The 23,572-nt window shown below is 46.1% G+C and overlaps 1 protein-coding gene across 1 annotated transcript in view; it reads right to left on the minus strand.

The window, feature by feature from the left end:
* Nucleotides 1-23,572, minus strand: part of Poc1a (POC1 centriolar protein A) — a 73,192-nt gene that overhangs the window by 12,249 nt on the left and 37,371 nt on the right. The window contains exon 10 of the mRNA XM_026383931.2: nucleotides 8,520-8,663. Within this exon, the coding sequence (XP_026239716.1) occupies nucleotides 8,520-8,663 (144 nt within the window). The remainder of the gene's footprint in view (nucleotides 1-8,519; nucleotides 8,664-23,572) is intronic.

Here is a 23,572-nt window from a genome sequence, read left to right on the forward strand (position 1 = left end):
TTAGTCACTAACACTCACAGGTCCTTTTATAGGTTTTGTGCTTGATTGACCCTTCCTTGGAGGGCCCTCAGGTCCCCAAAAGAAATAAGAGCAAACCACCTGGAGTCCCCTCATCCTTCTCAAAACGCATCCCAAGTCAGCCTTAGTAAGATGTCCCTGCGTGGACCTTACTGCCCCTCACACTCCCGCCTGTCATCTTCTAGCCCTCCCCCAACCTCCTGGCCTGCTTGGAGCCTCAGAAGAAATCTCGAATGACCGACCGTGAACATTCCCAGGCTTTAGAGGTAACCACAGCCATTGCCCAGCCCATCTGGCAGGCAGGGGCCTTCAATCTGCAGCTTCTTCAGGGAGGGGGTGCTTCTGCCACAACCGCAGACGGGATAGAAGATGGAAAGCAAGAGTTTTCTGCCAGATCCCCCATGGGAGCTGCCATCCGGCTCCCCATGCAATAATAAACTGGAGCCAGTTTTTGAGTGCTGCTAGCAGGCTGCACGCCATGAGAGGAAGCTGCACACTGCCCTGATTTGGTATTGGGGAAAGGTGCAATCTTCCCCATCTCTCTTCACTGCAAAGCCAGGGGAGCCAGTAGATAAAACGTCAAAGTGAGCAACAGGGTTGGGGAGGGGCAAGGAGTCTAGATAGACATTCTTCCCTAGTCCCTTTGCAAGTGGCTAGAATCAGGCACCAAGTATATCTCTGCTACCCATCAGACAGTGTTTTGAGTCCTTTGTCCTCTAGGAAGTACCTTCTTTTTATTTTCTTATACTACTAGGGATCGAACCCAGGAGTGCTCTACCACTGAGTTACAGCTCAGTCCTTTTTTTTTTAAATTTTTTAAATTATACATGGACACAATATCTTTATTTGTTTATTTATTTTTAATGTGGTGCTGAGGATTGAACCCAGGTCTCATACATGAGAGGCGAGCACTCTACTGCTGAGCCACAACCCCAGCCCCTTTTGATTTTTTAAGATAAACAAATTATCCAGGCTGACCTTAAACTTGTGATCCTCCTCCTCAGCTTCCCAAGTCACTGGGATTATAGGAGTGCATCATGATGCCCAGCAGGAAGTAGCCTCTTAACAGAGGGGAAAAAGAGGTTCTTTCTCCAAAGCCCAAGTGAGTTTGATCTGACTTTGACTAAAAAGGCAGCCCTGACTATCCACAAAGGAAAGTGGCTAAATCCACTTGGGCAGCTAAATGTCATGATGTGGAGAGGTTTGCTTTTGGAGAAACAAACCAACCACCACTCTGCAGGCCCTGCCTGGGAGTGAGGTAATGACTGGAGGGCAGCACATACCCTGTAAACAGGGATCACCAAAGGGCACACAGGGTGACTTCTACTCTATACCTTCCCAATAAATTGGGCTGGGGTGTACCTGGGAGGACCAGTCCCCAGGGAAAATGGTGCAACTACTTTGAGATCTGGATATGCTTCCATAGACAGCTGGCCTGCCTAACAAAGGACAGTAGGAGTCCCAGAGAGCAGTCAGGCAGCTTGACCTGCAGCAGGGTGCAGCAATCCCACCTTCCCACTAGTGGAACTAGATGCCTCACCTCAGCAACGCATCTAATAGGGGACTGCCAGGACCCAGGGGCTGGGGGTGGTTAGGATATCCCATCAAGTGGTCAATTCTCTCTAACTCTCCAGATCAAATAGCAAAAATTCTTGAGTTAGGTCTGCAGATCTGAATAACCTATAAGTTTAACTGCCAAGGAGACCCAAACCAGCAGAGCTGGGTGGGCCTGGTTCCCACTGTGTGTACTGCAAGTCCTGGAGCCCAGCTCCATGAGTCACAGGAACCTGAACGTGACATCACAGCATTGCTGGGGCCAGCCTGAAGCACTGGGTGCCATAAAAAACAGTTGGAACAGGAATTTCATGGCTTGGTATTTTTAAAAAGCAGCAAGACATGAAACTCGAGTAAAAAATAACTTCTCTGTGGGATTCTGAGGCAAAACCACCAAGCTGCTTGTTGGACTTGAACCAGGTCCTTGCCTCCCCGGTTCCTGGGTCACTGTCCACAGCTCCTCAATCCATCCCTTTACCCCAAGGAAGGTCCAGGGCCTCAGTGACTAGCAGATACCACCTGAACCTCTGTCACTCTTAAGGGTAACCAAGCCCTGGCCTTCTCCAGGGAGGAAGCCAGGGATCTCATGCAAGAAGAATGCTATCTGGAGGGACAGTCTCTCTCTGCTTGATGACTAGTTTTCCAGTATCTGTGAAAAGGACCCTTGAATTTGGCAGCACCCCAACACAAGCATGAGGGGAAAGAGCACCCAGATCAGGGCCTGAGCCTGGATCACCACGGAATGCCCCTCATCAAGCAAACAGGCTACCAGGGGTTCCAGGCTAGATTCCACTAGGCAAGGCAGAGGAAATAAGACCCCAGGAAAAGTCCCAGCCCCACCTGAGGTGCTGACCTCTGGGGCTCACACCACAACATAGACCAAGAGAAGCAATAAGTCCATGCTGTACAAGGACCCAGGTGGCCTATGGCATAGGAGCAACAGGAGTGGATATCCCACAGGCCTTTACCAACTGGGCTAAAATCTCCACCCTATGGAAAGCCAGAAAGAGGCAAAGGTGGGTTACAGCAGCTGGCACGTCTGATTCTTGGTCCCTGTTTTTCTCTTCTTTAGCAGAGAAGAGTTGGTGAGTGACCCGAGGCAGCTATAGGACAGGTTTGTGTTGGGCAGGGGAGGGGAGGGGGCTGCAGACAGGCTCATAGCAGAGACCCTGCACTGTTTTTCTGTTTTTTTTTTTGTTGTTTTTTGTTTTAGTTGTTAATGGACTTTTATTTTATTCATTTATTTATATGTGGTACTGAGAATTGAACCCAGTGCCTCACACATGTGAGGCAAGCCTTCTACCACTAAGCCACAACCCAAGCCCCAAGAGACCCTGCACCATGAAGGACAGATGCACACTAAGTGAGGCACACGTAGCACATAGCACACAGTACATACAATCCTGACCTCAGACCAGTGCTTCCTGAGAACTCCCTTAGGGGTTTTTTAAGGAGCAAAATATCCTCCAAGGAAAACTTAAATTCCATTGTTAGGAAATACATATTCTCCCAAAATCACTATGACAACTTGATTCAAAGAACAATTGTCACAAGAAGTACACATCTTTGAAGAGCTTCAATCTTGGTCTTATGCCTTAGTTCAGATTCAAAGTTCTTATCTAATGGGTTCCAGGATCCATTCCTTTCTTTTTTTTTAATTTTTTTTAATATTTATTTTTTAAGTGTAGTTGGACACAATACCTTTATTTTATTTATTTTTATGTGGTGCTGAGGATCGAACCCAGGGCCTCACACATGCTAGACGAGCACTCTACCGCTGAGCCACAACCCCAGCCATTCCTTACTTTCAACAGCTCCACTTACGCCCCAGTGCCTCTGTTATCTCCTACATCCCCCTCCCTCCTGGGGCTGGAGAGCCCTCTTCTGTTTCTTCCCTCTCATTCTCCTGCCTACTCAGACACTGGAGTCTCACTGGCAGCTCACAAACATTCCTGGAACTCAAGTCCAGAGGTTAGAGGCCTGTGGAATGTTCACTTCTGTTGCTCCTGTGCCACAGGCTACCCTAGTGCTTCCCCCTACACTGTTCCTCATACAATGTCAGTTTACCCCTGTGCTTTGCCACACAGCTGGCAGCGGCCCAGTATACACAGTTATCCAAGAGCTTCACAATAGCACCCAAAGGACCCAAGCAGGCTTGGGTCCTATTCATAAGGGAGGAAACTGACAGGCACAGTGGTGTACACCTGTAATCCCAGTGGCTCAGGAGGCTAACCAGGAGGATCTCAAGTTCAAGGCCAGCCCCAGCAATTTAGTGAGGCCCTAAGCAACTCAGTGAGATCCTGTCTCAAAATAAAATTTTTTTAAAAGAGCTGGGGGCTGTGGCTGTGGCTCAGTGGTGGAGTGCTTGCCTAGCATGTGTGTGAAGCACTGGGTTCGATCCTCAGCACCACATAAAAATAAAAATTAAAAAAATTGTTTAATTAAATTAATATTTAATTAATTTAATGTTTAATTTAAATTAAAAAAAAATTAGCAAGGAAAGTTGGAGACACTGACCCAACAGTGTTAACGCCAGGATCACCAGGCTAGGTGGACCCCAAGGCTGATCCAGGCACAATAAGCCAGTCGCTATGAATACCCTATCTGTACCTGGCACAGCGGTCACTGCTCATTGCCAGGCACCAGGTGGGAGGATAAAGTGAGGGCTGCAAAGGGAAGTCCTAGGAAAGTCACAGGCCTCAGATAAGCACTAGGAGGATGACGATAATTATGACGACGATGTGAGCCCTAAGCTCTTAAAAACTTTCTATCTAAAACAACAATTTGGAGAGACCTGACCAGATCAGGACACCTGAAGACTGCCTCCTCAGGAGGGCACTGGCAGGTAGGAAATAGAATCTTAAAAGATCACCCCAAAGCCCATATAAATCTACTTTTGAAAAATAGTATATTCAGGGGCTGGGGATGTGGCTCAAGCGGTAGCGCGCTCGCCTGGCATGCGTGCGGCCCGGGTTCGATCCTCAGCACCACATACCAACAAAGATGTTGTGTCCGCCGAGAACTGAAAAATAAATATTAAAAATTCTCTCTCTCTCTCTCTCTCCCTCTCTCTCCCCTCTCTCACTCTCTCTCACTCTCTCTTTAAAAAAAAAAAAAAAAAAAAAAGAAAAATAGTATATTCAGTTTATAAAAAGTATTTATAAAAACAGCAAATAGTACAACTCCAATTCAGGAGTTAAAGGACAGGGTTTCTGATGCTGCACAAACCCTAGGTCAATGTGGTTTCCTCCTGACCTGAGAGGCCTCTTGCCCTAGGAGGGCTAGGGGAAAGCTGCCCCACTTGATTCCTTACTCTGGAGGTCAGTCAGAAGCCTTGGCAGAGGTCACTACAGTCCTACTCATCTCATTATCTGCTTCTTCCTATCTGCAGTGAAACCTGGTTCTGCAGAAGTCACTTCCCAGGAGTCGGGCCATGACAGCTCTGTCACTCTCTTAAGTACAGGCCTATGGTCCCTATATCCACTCTACCCCAGAGTCTCCACTGGGTCAGGCTCTGACTCCATGCTGCTTAGGGTCTCACCATGCTCCAGAGTCCTGGGCTGCGTCTTTTGTTTACCCCACACCAGAGGTCCCATGGTCTTCTTGATCTGCATCCTGGGCCGCCCCCCTCCCCACTATTCCTACCTGTCACCTGTGGCCCCAGCTATCTGCTCCTCCTTGGGGTCTTGGCTCTGACATCAGCAGATTTGCTTCTGGAGACTATCTAAGGGTGGAACTAGGTCTCTCACATGGGCACCCACAAATGGGCTCTATGAATGTGTACAGAGGGAACTAGCCACCTCTGCCCCAGAACCAAAGAATGGCTCTCTGTGACAGGGTAGGGAATAGCTTCATAAGGTAATGGGAAATTGAAGAGATACTTCTGGTGCCTTGGACAGTGGTGGCAGCAGGAGCAGCACAGAACATGTCAATAGCGTATGGCACTGGCAGGCACTGCTTGACTAGCTCCACAGATGGACACACTTAATCCTCCCCAAAGCCTGTGAAATGGGAGCTGCTATCAGTTCTGTGTTCCAGATTCAGAAAGTGAAGCATGGGAGTCTTAGTGACTTGTCCAAGCTCACTGAGCTAAGCCACAATGAAGCTGACTTTCTCTGAGTCACTCCCCACCATGGGCTCCCTCGGTTTCTTGGCCTCAGGCCTTTGCTTTGCAGAGGTGCAGAGACTGAGTCTCTGACCCTCAGACTGCCTCGCCACATTGGGCCATACCCAGCCTGCTGAGCAGTAAAGCAGGCCTTGAGGGGTTCCACATTCATATCACTCAGGGGCTCTATGACCCACTCAGTAAACATCCCTGCCCACTGCCTGGCCACTGCCACCCTCTTGGTTCTCCCTTGGAAGGATGTTCAGCAGGGAGAAGGCACAAAGGACATGGAAGATCCGTTTTCCTTAAGGTTACTTTGAAGCAGACTTCCTCACAGAGAAGGAAAGGGGCAGTGAGACGGAGACAGGACAGAGCAGAATAGCATGGTTCAGATGGACATGTTTGAAGTAGGAGTCAGTGTTGGGGTGACTGAGATGTCCCATGCTCCACAGCAGAGAGGTGCTTCAGACCCAAGCAGAAGGTGAGAAGTACCTGCTGAAGGGTGGCACCCAAGGCCAGTACCCACAGGCTGAGTGGGGAGCCTGGCTTCATAAGCCACTTGGGAAGAAGGATAGCAATGACCATCTGGTTCTATACTTTAGGAGAGGGCTGGGTCCATCTAGATCATTCAAAGAGACTCCTGCTGTAGACTTGCCCTGTGCTGAGTCCATCCCAAGAGGAGGGGCAGGGAAGCCTAAAGCTAAAGCCCACTGGTGGTGACTGCCCTGGCTCTGGCTGGTACCTCAGCTAGAGTGCCAAGGCCAGGAGAGAAATGTGGGCCTGGAAAATAGCTAATGACAAAGCCCCAGGAGAGCATGGCCAGATTAACCCAAATGTACCTTGTATAAAAAAACAGCTGAACCTCAGGTGCCTCTGTGGAGTCCAGGTTTCCTCAGGCACCTGAGTCCAGTAGGAAAGCCTTGCTTTGTAGCATCCAGGAACACACAGACATTGTCAATTTTGCAAAACAGGCAACTGGTTGATGTCTTGGCATCTGATAGTGGGTAGATGTGCAAAGGGGCTGAATGGTGAGGTTGGACAAGGGTGCCAGAGGGACTGGACACCAGTGCCAGGCCACAGGAAAGCCATCACTTATAATCTATGATGCAAGTTTCTTGTAAAGTTACTACCAGACTCTCCTAATTGCTAACACATAACAAAACCTTCCATGTATACCCCTAAAACAGTGACAGGAAATGTTTTTAATGATATACTCCTCTGTATCCAATGAAGCTATTTTTAACCATCTTCTTAGACTTAATTTCCAATTTTATCCTATAAAGTTCTAATTGATTCCACCTCCCCTGATCTCTCACTTGATGAGGCTGTGAGGAACACAGGTGGTTTTTGACAGGGTTGAAGTGTCTCTTCACGTTGCTCACATCTCTTTTAGCACAGGCCTTCTTCCCAGGGGTTAACAGGCTCTCCAAAATGTCTGGAAATAGTCCTATAAACCCCAGCCACTGAGACCTGGCCTCTCCCTTGTAAGAGTCCATCTGTGGGCCCAAGGTGTACAGTCCTAGCTGTTTACTGTGACATGTCATGGATGATAGGATACAATGTGGAGGAGTTTTTCTCACTTAGCCCAAGATCCAGAGGCAGGAAAAGGATGCCACACCACTTGATGTCTGACAGAGACATCAAGGATCCTGTGCGTGCCTCCTGTGGGCTAAACCATTCTCCCCTTTCCCCATTTTCACACCTCTCTTTTCCCAGTGGGCCCCATGTCCCTCTCACACCCTTATTCCCCCATGTGCTGGCAGAGAGAGGGTCTGCTGAGTCCCCACCTGGTATCAAGAGCCAAGGAACCAAGGCCTTGTAGGACCTTCAAATCCTGCCTTGCTCCCAGCCCTATCACATGCCACATGCCAGTCACTCTGGGCTTTGTTCAGTTCCTCAATGTGCCTACTGCCTCCTCCAGACCTGCAGGCAGACTGCTACCTCTGCCAGAGACACTCTCACTCCCTGAAGTGAGATGCTCCACTAGGCATGACCCCAGTGCTGACTGTCACCCCTTGTTTGAGCTTTTTCTCTTACTGAAACTGCTGCACTATGAATCTGTATTACAAGCTGTCACAGCAAGTTCTGGAGTTGGAGCCACATCTATTTTGCTGATAAGGGTCACAGTGAACATGTATTGAACAGGTACCCAGAGACAGACATGGGCCAAACACTTGGCAGAAATTCTTATCTCTCTCTCTCTCTCTCTCTCTCTCTTTTTAAATTCTTTTTAGTTGTTGATGAGCCTTTATTTTATTTATTTTTTGTGGTGCTGAGGATCGAACCCAGCACCTCACACAGGCTAGGCAAGCGCTGTATCATTGGGCTACAACCCCAGCCTGAGAAATTCGTATCTCTTAATCCTCACCATGAATGAGGAAGGCAGCACCCATGACCACCACACACTACAGATAAGTGTACCAGATTTGAGAACTGGGGATTTCTCCATGGTTGCTCACAGGATAAAAAATAGTGTCAGGCTGTGCTCTTAGAAGCCTTAACTCACTCACTGCTCAGTTCCCTGGCATGTCCCTGGAATGCCCACCTAGCCAAGAGTGGGATAAACAATCAATGCTCTGGTGTGGCCCAGGCCATAGCTGGATGGGGGCACTCTGGCAAGCTCTAGCTTTGGGGATTTTGGAATCTAGTGGCCTGGCCAGGGTTTGAATGGCTCAAAGAGCCAAAATCCCAAGAAAGGAACTGCTAATTCATTAATTTGGGCTGGAAAATAAGTCCACGCTAATTAGATTTTTTAAAAAACCCAACACCTGCTGGCCAACTTCAAATGGTCCAAATGCCAGACCAAGTATGGGCAACTAAGTGAACTCACATCATGGCCTACCTGAGTGAGGACATCCAGCTGGCTCACGATGTGCTCCAGTGTGCTGGTCAGTGTCTGGGGCATGCTGATGGACTCCTGGGGCCGGCTCTGCACGGACTCTAAACTCCTGCCTCTGCCCGGTGGGATAGGGAAATCCACTTCTGGCTAAAGAGAAAGAAGAGTCCCTCAGTCTATTCAATATGTGAGGAAATGCTGAGAGAAGAACAGCCCCTCCAAAGGATACGTGGAAAACCACCAGCAGGGGCTGGGGATGTGGCTCAAGCGGTAGCGCGCTCGCCTGGCATTCGTGCGGCCCGGGTTCGATCCTCAGCACCACATACAAACGAAGATGTTGTGTCCGCCGAAAACTAAAAAAAAAATATTAAAAAATTCTCTCTAAAAAAAAAAAAAAAAAAAAACCACCAGCAAATTTGAGAAAATGACTTCAAAGTGTCAGTAAGAAACAGCAGAATGATGGGGCTCCCACATCAGGGTCCACACGTCTACCTTTCTGAACAGAGGCTATGAGGAATGCAATCAGAATACAGTGGTCTAGGCTAGAAGTGGCCTGGTGAAGGCAGGTAGGCTAGTGGGTGCCCTCTTGGGGTCCTCAAGGAGGCTGGTCTGTGTCTCAACTCTTCACTCAAGGTGTACCCACTATTCTGAGTAGGGCTAGAGACACTGAAGACTACCTGGCCTCGAAGCCGCCTCTCTTCCCAGTCAGCCCACTCTAATTCCCCACCCCCGACATGGGATGCCCCAGGTTTCACGAAGGCCTTCCCAAGGGTCTAGCAACTGTGGCCCAGAATCAGGTGAGGGGATGTCCCAAACTTGCCCTGGCCCAGATCCTCTGGGGGGGGAAAAAAAAAAAAAAGATTCCTCTGTGACTGTCCTCGCCAGATGGTTCATGGGAGTTGAAATCCATAGGACAGGAACAGTCAGGCTATTCCCAATGTGACCTCAGGAATATGAGGTGCTCCATGTTTCTGTTTAAGGCCCTTCAGGCTCATGCCAATTAGAAAAGTCGGGTCTCTGCTTTAAACACAGATGAAGGCTTCCCCAGACCCAAGAAGTGCAGTGAATATTCAGCAGGTGGGAACACCCCAGCTTTGGTTTGATTTGGTTTCTTTTGGTGGGAGGGTACTGGGGATTGAACTCAAGGGCCCTGGACCACTGAGCCACATCCCAGCCCTATTTTGTGTTTCGTTTAGAGACAGGGTCTCACAGTTGCTTAGTGCCTCGCCATTGCTGAGGCTGGCTTTGAACTCATGCTCCTCCTTTTTCAGCCTCCCAAGCCACTGGGATTACAGGTGTGTGACTCTGTGCCCGGTCCAGCTCTAGTTTTTTTTTTTTTTGTTTTTTTTAAGTTATATATGAACACCTCTTTATTTTGTTTATTTACTAATTTATTTTATGTGGTGCTGAGGATCCAATCCGGTACCTCATATGTGTAAATCATGTGAGGCAAGCACTCTGCCACTGAGCCACAACCCCAGCCCAACCCAGCTCTAGTTCTGAAGGCTGTGATTCCTCTGTGGAATTGTTCCCTGTGGATTGCCATGCTCAGTGATGGCTCGACTCTTGGCCAGCCCCAAAGCCTCAGTGACACATAAATTTAGCCACAGCTGGGGCTTGGGCTTGAAACCACTGCCTCACTAATGGGCAAAGGGCATTCTAAACATTACCATGTCACCCCTCAGATTTGACAGTCCTTCAGGGCTCTCTGCCACCCTTGGGAGAAAAATCCAAGGCCCTTGGCAAGGTACTTGAAGCCAGTCCACCTCCTTCTAAAGCTCCTCTCCTGCCTCTGCCCCCTCACAAGCAGCTCAAGCAGCCTGACCTCTGCTCCCTTCCCCTCCCCACTTCTAACTCCTAACCAGGAGCTCCTCTGTGCTCCTGTATACCTGGGCCTGTCCCATCCTGCCCTGTTCCTTCAGTTACCGCGCTGCCAGGACCAGGACACATGAATGGCTGAGTCAACGCTGGCCTGTCCACAGGGCCCACGACTTGCCCATAGAGCTTTGCCCTTTAACGCCTCCTGTTGCACATCTCCTTCCTTTCCTCGCTAACCCAGAACTCACTAGGCTCAGAGTCGAACTCCAAAGTAGCTCGAGAACTCCAAAGTAGCAGGCCGAGGCGGACAGCAGGGGTCTAATATATAACTAAATACACAGCTTAACATAACCATCATCATCTCAATGGCTTGCTGGTGTCTCCTCTCAACCACTCCGTTCTGGCAAAAATGCCATGCGTCATCAGCTGTGGCCCTCAACACCTAGGATGCCTGTGTACCTGGTTCTGACAACGCAAGGCTGCCTACAAAGCCACCATTAGAAGCTAGCTGCTTCTTCTGTCTCTCATCTCTTGAACTTACCTACAGCAGCCCAGCACTGGGAACATGCTCTGCCCTGGACATGCTCACCTGGTCAGGCATCAGAGTCCTTTTTTTTTAAAGCAGTTACATGTTTCTTTTCTTTTCTTTTTTTTTTTTTTTAAAGAGAGAGTGAGAGGAGGAAGAGAGTGAGAGAGAGAATTTTTAATATTTATTTTTTAGTTCTCGGCGGACACAACATCTTTGTTGGTATGTGGTGCTGAGGATGGAACCCGGGCCGCACGCATGCCAAGCGAGGGCGCTACCGCTTGAGCCACATCCCCAGCCCGAGGCATCAGAGTCCTTAAAAGGAATCAGCCCAGGAGAAGATTCCCAACTGACGAGGAATGCGAGGGCAGTTGAGCGCGGCCCCTACCTGCATGTTTTCCTTTACTAGGAAAGAGTTCTAATCTCATAAACCACAAACTCTCAAGGGCACATTGATTTGAACCTGGAAAAATGTAAGCCCTGGTGGCTAAACAATGCCTGTGAGACATAAGCCGGAGGGACGTTCTCAAGAACAGAAGAAGCACAGTGTCCACGTGTCCACTCCCTCACATCTGCTATGTACTATGGCCGCTCTCTAAGCCCTGAGCCATCAGGGCAAGGGCTCTCCCAGTCCTCCAGGAATCGACGCTTTTCAGATCTCCTTGCCCACCCAGAAGTCCATTCCAAATGAAAACATTTCAGAAGCCAAACGGCCTTGCCAGGATAGCCTTCTGCCCACTGCATGGCCCCAAGGTCCAGGCAGTCTGTCAGAGACTCAGCAAGAGCACAGTGGTGAAGAATAGTGAGTCAGACTAGGTCTTGGCTAAAATCCAAACTCTGTCACTGACCAGTAAGAGGCAGTGGGCAAGAGGTTGACTTCTCTTGGCCTCCACTTCCTCATCGGTAATATGGGGGTGAAAACTGGGCCAGCCCTTCAAAGGGCTAGGTCATGAGAGGTGCTCATCTAAAGTCACCAGCAGGCCTTGGGAAAAGTTCACAGTGCTATGCCAACTTCTTGCAGCCAAGCTCACTTTTCCTGTGGACACTAAGTCCTTGTGACTTCACCAGAGAGAGGGTGTAGCCCTTCTGTCCCAACAGCATGCATCCTCATGAAGTGCGCCAGACTGGTGCTGCCTGCTGCCCGAGGAAGAGGGAATGGAAATTCTGAGTGTTTCTGCAAAATAGCTCAGAAACTGCCAGTGCTGATGGCCGCTGGAAACACTGGATGATGGTGGAGTGGGAGTGAGCACCACTGACTTTAGCAACAGAAGCCTTCTTCTAAGCCAAAGCTGAGGAGGTCCAAGGGAGCATTAAGGACTGCAGCTACAGTGCCTGGAGCTGGCCTTCAGAAGAGAGACATGTTCCCATCCATACTGTGCTTTCACAGCTACCTCCATTTTACAAAAAAGGAAACAGACTGACAGAGGAAGTGACTGTCCTCAACCTGAAGTCTGCCTTGAGCCATTTCCCTTCCTTTTTGTCCATTCTCATCAGATGACATCAGAGCACTTAATGCCACTACAAGCTCAGCAACTGCTTTTGTTTACTTGCCATCTACTACATGGCCTCATTTAATATCACCCCATTTAATGCATTGCCTCACTGAATCCTTATGATGGCCTCTGGAATAGGGATATTAACCTCATTTTTTAGATAGGGAAAATCAGGCTCAGAGGAGTTAAGTAACTTGCTCTAAGTAACCCAGCAAATGAGAGTAGGGATCTAAATTCAAACTACAGACACTTCCTAGATATCAGGCAGCCTCTGGAAGGCGACACTGGCTGTAGCTGGGCTTCCATGTGCACATCTTCTCTCTTGCATCTCAAGGAGGCCACCAGGTCCTAGGTCTAAGAGTTTGGCATCATTCCCCCACCCTGTCTACCCTGGCATGTCTGCCCAGCAAAAGCTGAATATAGAGGAGGCTCTCCATGAACACCTAAAGCCTCTAAGAGCCAGACCCACCACGGTGTTGAAATTCCTGTGTAGTGAAGTCTCCCCAACGTCTACACTGCAGCAAAGGACCTGCAGCCCTGCCCCACAGCAATGCAGTCACTCACCAGCACTCCAGCATTCTGAAGCTATGGCATTTCCTGAAGAGCTTGGCAAATAAGTGAGAAAGCAGTGATAAGAAACTGACGTGAAAGTAGGAAAAGACATTCATATCAGGGACATAAGTAATGACAATGGCAGAGTAACCAGAGCAGCATTAAGGGCGAAAAGAAATCACAGTAGCCTTTTGTCTATTTGACATCAAAGTGGCTTTGGCTGATGGTTCTAGGTGAAGGCCAAGGGTGGGCTAGGGTAAGAGAAGAACCTCTGGGAGCCTTAGACACAGGAGTTTGAACCCACTCACAGGTTCCTCCCCACAGACCACTGGGCATTTGTGAGAAAGACTTGGTGGGAGCAGGGTAGTGAACAGGAGAAAACCAGTGGAGTGCAGGCCTGTAGAAGGGACCACAGAAAGGGCATTAAGCCCTGCCAGGGCCATACCTGTGTGTCCAGCCCTTCTCAGTTTTTGTTTATCTGAAAAAGTCTGGAAAGGGAATCTGATTTCTTTTTTGTTTTTGCTGAGTATAGAATATTGGACTAGCATCTTCCAATATGTCAAAGATGTTACTCCAATAATCTTTGGTTTGTATAGTTTCTTTCTTTTTTTTTTTTTTTAGAGAATTTTTAATATTTATTTTTTAGTTCTTGGCGGATACAACATCTTTGTTGGTATGTGGTGCTGAGGATCGAACCCGGGCCGCACGCATGCCAGGCGACCGCGCTACCGCTTGAGCCACATCCCCAGCCCATGGTTTGTATAGTTTCATGTGAGAATTCTGAAATTCTTACTTTTGATTCACTGGGTGAGCTCATCTTGAGACTCTTAGTTATACCTATAAACGTTCACAAGTCCTGAACTTCTCTCTCTCTCTTTTTTTTTTTTTTTTTTTTGCAGAGATGGGGGAACTATTAGTCAATAGTCAACCCATGATAAAATGCTTAGGTATATATGCTAAAAACCACAAAACACTGATCAGAAAAATCAAAAATAACTTATATCATGAAGATATATATAGCATGCTTGTGTATTCTTTTTTGGGGGGTGGTAGTGGTGGTAGTGGTGATGCTGGGGATTGAACCCATGGCCCTGTGCATGCTAGGCAAGCACTCTATCAATGGAGGTACATCCCAACCCCATTGTGTATTCTTTAATAACAGCTCAATGCTGTTATGATGTCAATTCTCCCTCAAAATAATAGGCATCAAGAAATTTATATGGAAAAGCAAAGGAATCAAAAAGTCAAAACAATTTTGAAACAAATAAAAACAAAGATAAAATTAGAGGAGACACACTACCTGATATCAAGACTTGGTTTAAAGCTACAGTAGTTAAGAGTGGGATTATAGGCGTGTGCCACCACCCCTGGTTGGTCAAATAATTTTTAATAAAGGTACACAAACAATTTAGTAGAGAAAAAGTACTTTCAACAACTGCTGGAATAATTGGATATCCACATGCAAAAACAAAGAAGTTTCAGTACATACCTTGTATCATATACAAAAATTAACTCAAAATGGATAATAGCTACAAGTGTGAAATGTAAGACCATAACACATATTTTCTTCTAAAACACATTAGAAAAATCTTTGTGACCTTGGGTTAGGCAAAGATTCCTCAGACATGACATGCAAAGCATGATTCCATAAAATAAAAAATTAATAAACTTCAAATTTAAAACTTTTGCTCTTTTTAAGACACTGTTAAAAAAAATAAAAAGCCACAAATTAAAAAATTAAAAAGAAAAGAAAAAGACAAACCAAAGACAGAGAGAAAATATCTGTAAGTCACATAACTAGTATAGGACTTGCATGCAGAATATACAAAAAATTTTCAAAACTCAAGAGAAAATAAACAACCCAATTAAAAATATACATTTAAATGATTTGAATAGACACTTCACCTAATACAATAAAAAGAAAATCATGTGAGAAGATATTCTACATTATTAGCTGATAGTGAAATGCAAGATGAAACCACAGTGAGATATTACTAGATGGCTATTAGAATGGTCTGAAGTTAAAATGACTGCCCATACTGAGTGCTGCTAGAAAAGATGGCAAAATTGGAACTCTCACATACTGCTCACGCAAATATGAGATGGCACAAATTAACTCGCCAGACACCTGTGGGTCTATTGTTTGTTCTATTGATCCATGGTGTTTATCTTTCACCAATACCACAGTTTTGATTACTCCAGCTTTAAACCAAGTCTTGGTATCAGGTAGTACGTCTCCTCTAATTTTGTTTTTATTTATTTCAACTTTGAAAAAGTTTGGCAGTTATTTTAAAGATTAGAATATACCTATTATACTTTCCATTCCTAGAGATTTCCCATAAAAAATAGAAGCATATGTCCATAAAGAATATGTATATGAAAGTTCAGAGCAGCTTTGTTTTCTTTAAATATATATGTATTTTTTTTTTAGTTGTAGTTGGACACAATACATTTATTTATTTATTTATTTATTTATTTATTTAATGTGGTGCTGAGGATCGAACCCAGGGCCCCTCGCATATGCAAAGGGAGTGCTCTACCTCTGAGCCACAACCCCAGCCTGGAGCAGCTTTATTTGTGATAGCCCAAAATAGAAAATAACCTAATATTCATTAACAGATAGATAAAAAAAAAATTGTGGCACATCCATTCAATGGAGAACTATTAAGCAATAAAAAGGAAAGAATTACTGATACATTTAACATGAGTCATTCACAATACAGCCAAAAGAAACCAGACTAAAATGAATATATTACTACATAATTCCATTTACAATAAATTCTAAAAAATACAAACTAATTTATAGTGACAGAAAGCAAAGTAAGGGTTGCTTGGGAGTAGACTATGTACAAAGAGGAGCAAGGCAACTGTTTGGGATGATGGAAATATTCTACATCTTGATTGTAGTGGTTGTTATGTGATTATCTTTTTGTTAAAACTCATAGAACTGTTCATGTTTTCAATGGTGAATGTTACTATTTGTAAATTATAAAGCTTTCCAAAACCAAAACAACAACAACAAACTAGAGATGTAGTTGCAATTGCAATGCCTCTAGGAGCCCAACTACCCATATGATGCTACTCATCATTGACTATATCAAGGTGAAAATCACTGGTTCTCCAGGCTGATGACCCTTGTGGGGCCAAATGCAGAAAGACAGAGACTCTCATTTCAGTGCAGGTCTATTCCCAAAGTCATAATCTCTCTGGGAAACCCTAAGAAAGCAGCAGACATCCCTAGGTAGGGCTTCCAAAGCAGTGGCTACCCAGTCATCAGCCACTTAGGGATCTATGCATAGCTGGACATGGGAGCAAGATCTTGGGAACAAGATCTGCATAGCTGGCTAGCAGCCAGGAGTAGCTAGAGTCCACCCAATCTGTTGTAAGGTGACCTGACAGAACACCCCCCTCTGCTGGGTAGAATAAATAATGATTAACATTTGTTCAAGGTGGAAATTTTTTGTTGTTGTTGTTGTAGATTTGGCTACTTTCATCATTGATCTACTTTAATAAGAGCAGATCTCAGAGAATCTACTTTTCTTTTAATCTGTAATCTTGGACCTTGAAATATTCCCTGCCTGCTCCTGAAACTGAAATTCCGTAATGGACATAAGTGTTCAGGAACTGATTCATGGCCAGAGAGGGAGAGAAAAGTGACCTGGGGTCAAGAGCTGGGCTCTCTCACTACTACTCTTCTTGAACAAACCCAGGCAGACAGCCCGTCTGGCCACTGCCCACTTCAAACATCAAAGCATGTCACTTTGTTTCCAAAGCAGGGCTGAGTGAAAAACTGGAAGGAAAAGACACATGTGTGCATAAAAACACACAAAACCAGGATCAAATCTCTTCAGTTTAATCTTTCACTAGACTGCTTACTGTGGGGTCTACTAAGTCAGCACAAAGCACCACAGGCACAGGTGTTTCTTAGTCCTGACCTCAGGTCCTTGCTGTGACTATATGAAAAGTTAACAGGCATCCATGTCTGCCTGCTTCCATATTTGCTAAACCTGGCCCTGGGGAGGGAAGTAGGCAAAGGACAGAGCTCACTTGGGCTTGGCCTCATGTCCAACTTCTCAAGAGGAAAAGGCAGGGATGTTTTCTCAAATCTAAGTTCAAAAGAAACCTGTACTGTATTCACGGCACATATTTGCAGACTAGATACACTACAGTCTTATTTGCCCTACAGTTTAAGGTTCTAGTCTGGAATTCAACTAGAGAGGAAAATTTTGGATCTAAACATAGCCCTGAACCAAAGAAGGATTCTGGTTTCATAAAATCACCTAATTGTTTAGCAGTCTGGCCAATGTTCTCCCAAGCCAGCCAGAGCATGACCATAGTATTTGGTTACGGCTGCTGGCTTTTATATAGAGGCTTGAACTCACAGAACACCTTTCCATGTTCCCCATGACAGACTCAGAGGAGGGCAGGGTACTGGATTATCTATGAAAGCTTAGGGACACACAAAAAAGGACCTGAGGCCAGCATAGCAGCCTCCAAACTGAGACAGATGTTACACAACCACAGATAAGTCTCAGGACCATCCCTTGTCCCAAAGCCGTCAGCAATGGGAAACTGACAGGGCATCCTTAAAATGGAAAATGAGGAATTCACCATTTTAACTAACACTGGATCCAGTGCCTCCAGGGCCACAGGTCCACAAGCAGCAAGCATGGTGCACTTTGTCATCTCAGTCCCCTTAGGCAGGAACCACAGATGCCTCTGTGGTTCTATTATACCTGTGTTGCCCACAGGTCTCTGGGCATATGGGAGAATGCTAAAGGGACAAACCACTCTCTCCTCACCCTGGCCCACAGCAAGGCCCAGAATTCTGCCCCAGGGCTGGGACAGTCACACCTGGGCTCAACCCCCACCAAACTGCAAGGATTCCAAGAACTTCCCCACATACGGGAGTTGGGGGTGGGGGTGAGGGGGTGGGGATAGTCTTCACAAGAATGAAAGGAATGCCCTGGCAGGCAGGAAACAGAAAGTTACTCAGTGTCCACATATGTCCCTGGGAGAAAAAAGTAGAGCTGGGAGGTCTGCCTTACTGAAATGTCACATCCAGGTGAGGGAAACCACAGAAAGGAGCAAGATGAAATGGAGAGGGAAGGCCAGGAGAGACTGTGAAAGAGAAAGCAGCCATGCTCATGGAACCAGGACACTCCTTGGCACAGAGGTCTCTGGACTTCTTCCCTGGAGGGGTTCAGGGGATAGAAGAACACCATCCAGCCTTTAGGGATAAAGCTTCCCAGGTCACCATAACTGTCACAGCCAGAAACACACACAGGTTGCAGCAAAACTGAGCAAAACTGAGCAAGAGATTTTGAGAATACAGAAGTAGGGCGGGACAGTGAGGCCTAGGACCTCACCTAGCCCCGAGAAGCATTAGGAAGAGTCAGGACCATGGTGGGGGGTTACTCATACTCTTACCTAGTCTTCCTTAGACTTCTGGAGCAAATGTACCTCTGGAGCATTCTCAGAAATGATACTCTGTGGGCCCCATGCTGGTGACCAACCCCTGGGTAAGAGCACTCCCTTGGAAAATGACTACCCGGGCTCCCTTTAGTGCAGTTCTTGTTTGGTTCAGTTCAGTTCTGTGAATATTCCTATTCCTGAGGGCCCACTACAGATATCAATGACTATCTCAGGGTTACCTACCCTCTACCTGGAGACAGAAATGCCCACTATCTCAACACAAATATCTGAACCAATGTGCCCAGGGAGGAGGGAAGATGAAGGATTCTGATAAAGCCCAAATGTTGACTGTAGCTCCCCCTCCCTTTCTTTAAACTGCTTTGAACTAATTTTAGACTTGGAGAAAAGTTGCAAAAAATAGTACAGAGAATTTCCATATCTCTCTTCCCCAGTGTTAACATCTTACATAACAATAGGACCATGATCAGACCACAAAATTAACACCCGGAAATACCATTAACCTAACTAAGGACCCCCTTTGAGCTTCACCAGTTTTCCCACTAATGTCCGTGGATCCTGATGTGCCAGAATCCTATTTAGGACTTCACATCTCATTTTATTATATATGTGGCCTACTGTACTCTGTCAGTTCCTTAGTCCTCCTTTGTCTTTCATGACTTTGATACTTTTGAAGAATATTGATCAGTTATTTTGTCAAAGACAATTTGGGCCTGTCTAAGGTGTCATGTTTCAAGATTTTTGACACCACAAAAACATGCACATCACAGAGTTCATGCAAACAGGACTTAATACTGGTGATGTTAACCTTAATCAATAAGGACACTGCCCACTCTGCCAGTTTTCTCCAATGGAAGGTTACTATCTTTCCCTGTGTAGTTAATTTTGGGGAACTGCAGATTTTAAAAAGGGAATGCATTGCTGTCTTTACAAATTTCGTATGTCAGCCCAGTTTGCTGATGGCTGCAGCTGCCCCACAGATGGGAGGCATGTAATGAAGATGAGCGGCAGAGCGACGTCTCGGGAAGACGCTGAAGCTCTTGGTGACAAAGAGGAACAGTAGCAGTTTATTTATAGATCCACTTGAAGACAGCTCATTGTAACTACTGGAGTTGAATTTTTAAAACCTTAGGAACAAAGGCTGGCTATTTTAAACTCTCCTTGCACTGAGTTCAATGGAGAGTGTTAGAGCCACTGACCATACCCCGGGCATACTCCCAAGCTTGGTAATTCATATTTTGTGCATCATCACAGGACAAGGCCAAGGCAGACCCAGGACTGTCTCTGACCAACCCACAGAGGCAGCTGGCCTTGGATTGGCCAGAACCTTTTGACAGTGGCCCCATGCTTCTCAGGGAGGAGTCCAAGGAAGAGGCTGCATCTCACAGGGTCTCACAGCCTCTCCTTTCCAGGAAAAAGTAGCAGACAGCTGCTGTGAACCAGGGTTACATCATCTCTCTCCCTCCCTCCTCTGCAGGCTTCAAAGAGGGCCAGCGCCCCCCAGTGGATGCCTGCCCCAAAATGGGTAGCAGCAGCTGGCCCACCTGCTGCGACCTATCTCCAGGAAGGAATAAGCAGTTTTTGGCACAGAACTCTGAGGACAGGGAGATTGAGGTGAGTTCAAAAGTTCTTCCTGTCCCCCCAACTAAAGATGCTGGTCAAAGACTCTTAATTTGTCCACACACCATGGGCAGGAAGACACGGAGATGATAAGAATCCCCTACTTGGTATTCTGATTCCCATACCCTTATTTGAATAAAAAGCACAAAACAACATTCTTGACACAATACATAAAAATGTGCATATGTACTAGGATTTCATGTGAAGGAATTGTTAATTTTGTTGGGTGTGATAAGAGCATTACAGTTATATAACCAAGAAAAATCCTTATTTAGGGTAAAATGATAAGTCTAAAATTTAAAAAATACTTTTAACTCTTCTAAAAATGTGGGGAAGAGAGAGATGAAATAAGATTGGCAAAATGTTGAAGGAATACATGAGGGTTGTTATGTTATCCTCTCCACTTTTTGTGCTAGCTTGAAATTTTCCATAATACAAAGGTGTTTTATTTAATAAAAAAATGTTTCCTAGTGACTGGAACAAGCTATAGAGCTAAGGCCAGGCCAGGGCGACCCCAACAGGAAGCTAAGCCACAGGATCACTACCTCTCGGGTATCCTGGGATTTGCAAGCATGAGAGGCAGATGACTTTGTCTAAGTCCACGGAATATTCCCACCAGCCTCTGGCATTGCCACAGAGCCCCTGATGGCACTGACAGTATTAGGTGAACTCTAGCAATGTCTGGACCTTCAAAGAAACTAATTGTAAGATAATCTCCATGGAAACCATCTATTCTGATTTTTTCCATGGTAACCAATAAGAACATAAACATGAACATTATTCAACACCCTTACACCACATGGGCAACTCTGCTATCCAATCTGGAAAATATAAACCACAAACACAAAGGGTTTTTTTTTTTTTTTCCTCACTTAAAGTGAAAAGAAGTTCTGAATTTCTAGTCCATGCAGATCTACATGTAGACATGTAGATCCTACCACTCTTTGTGGCCTGGTCACACTGCCCATATCACCCCACACCATCTGCCACCAAACTGAAAATGAGGTCAGAAACTGGCTTCCTTCATTTAGTCTGGGATCATCAAAAATACTAAAAGGAAAGAGTCACAGCCTGCCTCTAGCCTTGCACATTCAACCCACGCTGCCCACGGACCTCAAGCATGTGTCCTCTTAACTGATTTCCTGAGCATTCTACGTACCAGGCACGTGCTGGGACCATGGGGAGAATAAGGTCCCACAACTCCAGGAAGACTAGTAAGGCCTGCAAGTAACTGACAGCAGGAGAGGGGGCTGCTCCAGGAAGAAGACTGCTCTGGGAAAGCAGAGCAGGAACAATTTACAACCTGCTGGCCTCCCAGGGAAAGCTGCATGGATGAGGTGCCATCTGGAGAGGGACTGAAGAGATGAGTGCAATTCTGCTGGGATGGGGGCAGTGGCTCAAAGAAATACACTCAGACTCCAGCGACAGGGGTTATTGCTACACAGGGCTTATTTCTTCCACTTTCAAGTTTCTGGGTTTGACAATAAAATAAAATGGAACCAAAATTAAAGAAAAAAGAAAGATCCTCAAATGTCTGAAGCCTCAGTTCCTGTCTACCTTCTCTGCTCTGTACATCACAGTTGGCACAAGATTCTTCTTATGGCCTCTTTGGCTCTCATGTGGTGAGGTGACTTGTCAGCGTGGTCCGATGGGGCTGTAGATGGTTTGTCATCACCATCAGCAAAATGGCAATGTCACAGTAGTGGCCCCAGTGGCTGAAATGACAGGTGCTCCAGGGCCATGTGTGCCTTATAATAAAGCATCACAATGTTAAGGTTGCAGTGTCTTCTGTCCTGTGATTCATTTCCCCACACACAATGTGGAATTGCCAACAACCCTGAACCCTGGCTTTGACTGCCAGGGAGAAAGGAAGACCCCAGAATGTTCTGAGACTCTTGAAAAAATAATGGAGCTCTTAGAGGGGATGTGGGCCAGGTTTATACACCAGGTACATCCTGATACATGCAGAGCTGGACCAAGAGCCTCTATGCTGCATCTAAATTTTGGATGGGGCTAGGGTTGTGGCTCAGTGATAGAGCACTCACCTAGCACATGGCAAGGCCCTGGGTTCAATCTTCAGCACCACATAAAAATAAATAAATATAAATTTTGGAGTCAGGATCTTCCATCTTCATAACATGGTGACTGTTTTAATATTCCATGCCTACTTGCTGTTGCTTTATGTCATAAAAGAGAACCTCCCTTCTTGGCATCAGGCTACTCTCCTCGGAAGGGGGACCTATTTGCTTGTGGAATAGATGGGAATTTTTTAGTTTTACAGGAAATTACTATCAGCCCCTCTAAGGGGGCAACTTGGAGAAGGAAATTCTGGCTTCCGACCCATCTTTGTCACTTCTACTGTCATTGCTGTTACAGGGCTTGTCCCTTTTCTTGCTACCTGGAGATACTTCCCCCAAAAGCTCAGCAAACAAGACCTTCACCTAGGGGTTTCAATGTTGCATCACAAACACTCAGGCCACCTCCGGCTCAGATGTCAGATATTCACACCTCTCAGCTTCCCTAAAGCCAGCAGGCATTCTACAGGACAGAAGCTGGCCAAGGCACCCACATGTACAGGTGAGAGATGGGAGGCAAGTACACCAAGAAAGCAAAAAGAGACACTGAAGAGAATGCAGGAGGCAGGGGGGCAGAGAATGTGAGTTTAAGAACAAGTGACTGGATTAATGGCAGCATAAATAACAGGAAGGTCAAGAGCTGGGACAGGAAGCCAGGCCTGGCAAAGGCCCACAGCAAGTCTCATCTTCCTTCTTACTGATCTCTTCTGCTGGCATTTAAAGGGCTCACAGGACAACACTGGGATTCATCCATCCAACCCTTCTACCTTCCTTCCTTCCTAGCACTCTACCTCAGAGCTACATCACCCTCTGGGATTTCTTTTAACAATACTGAGATTAGAACCAAGGCCACATCCCTTTTCCTCTATACCCCTTTTCCATTAGAGTGAATTGAGGGGAATAATTGATTCTCAATTGCCTCTCCCAAGTCATAGCCCCAACTAGTAATAGAAACTTCCAAGATGAAAAGTTTTCTTCTTCCCTCCATCTGCCTGCCCAGGATACCATAGTCACAATCAACTACACTTTACCAGCTATGTTTTAACAAGCCCTCATGATGATTCTGATGCACAATGAGGTCCGGGAACCACTGTGAGAGGCTTACAAAGACAAATGCCAAATGTTAAAGGGCCTGTCTCTCTATCAACACAGCCTGGGAAATTCAGCTAACATCTCCTGATGGACTTCCTGCAAAGTCATGCTCATAATTGTCAAATGCTACCCTTCCTTGCAGGAAACAGAATAATTATTTAACATGTGCCTGGCATTAAAGTCACCTGTGGTCTCTGGAAGGAAAAGGAGTTAGAATTTTGTCCTGGGCCTAGGAGGTTCCTCTGACAGGAGCACTGGAATCTTTAGTGCTCCTGGATATTGCACAGCTGTGACACCCACCAGCCACTGTCCAAGGAGGCTCTGTTTCAAGTAGGAAACTTTCTAAAAAATGGCAGTTGAGTAACAAATATTCAATCTTCTGTATTTTTAGTATCCTCTCTACTCACTGAAACTAAGGACCCCAGAGAACTCTCCATGACTTCCATCAGG

Source organism: Urocitellus parryii, chromosome 2, assembly GCF_045843805.1.
Source record: "Urocitellus parryii isolate mUroPar1 chromosome 2, mUroPar1.hap1, whole genome shotgun sequence".
In the NCBI taxonomy this organism is placed as follows: Eukaryota; Metazoa; Chordata; class Mammalia; order Rodentia; family Sciuridae; genus Urocitellus; species Urocitellus parryii.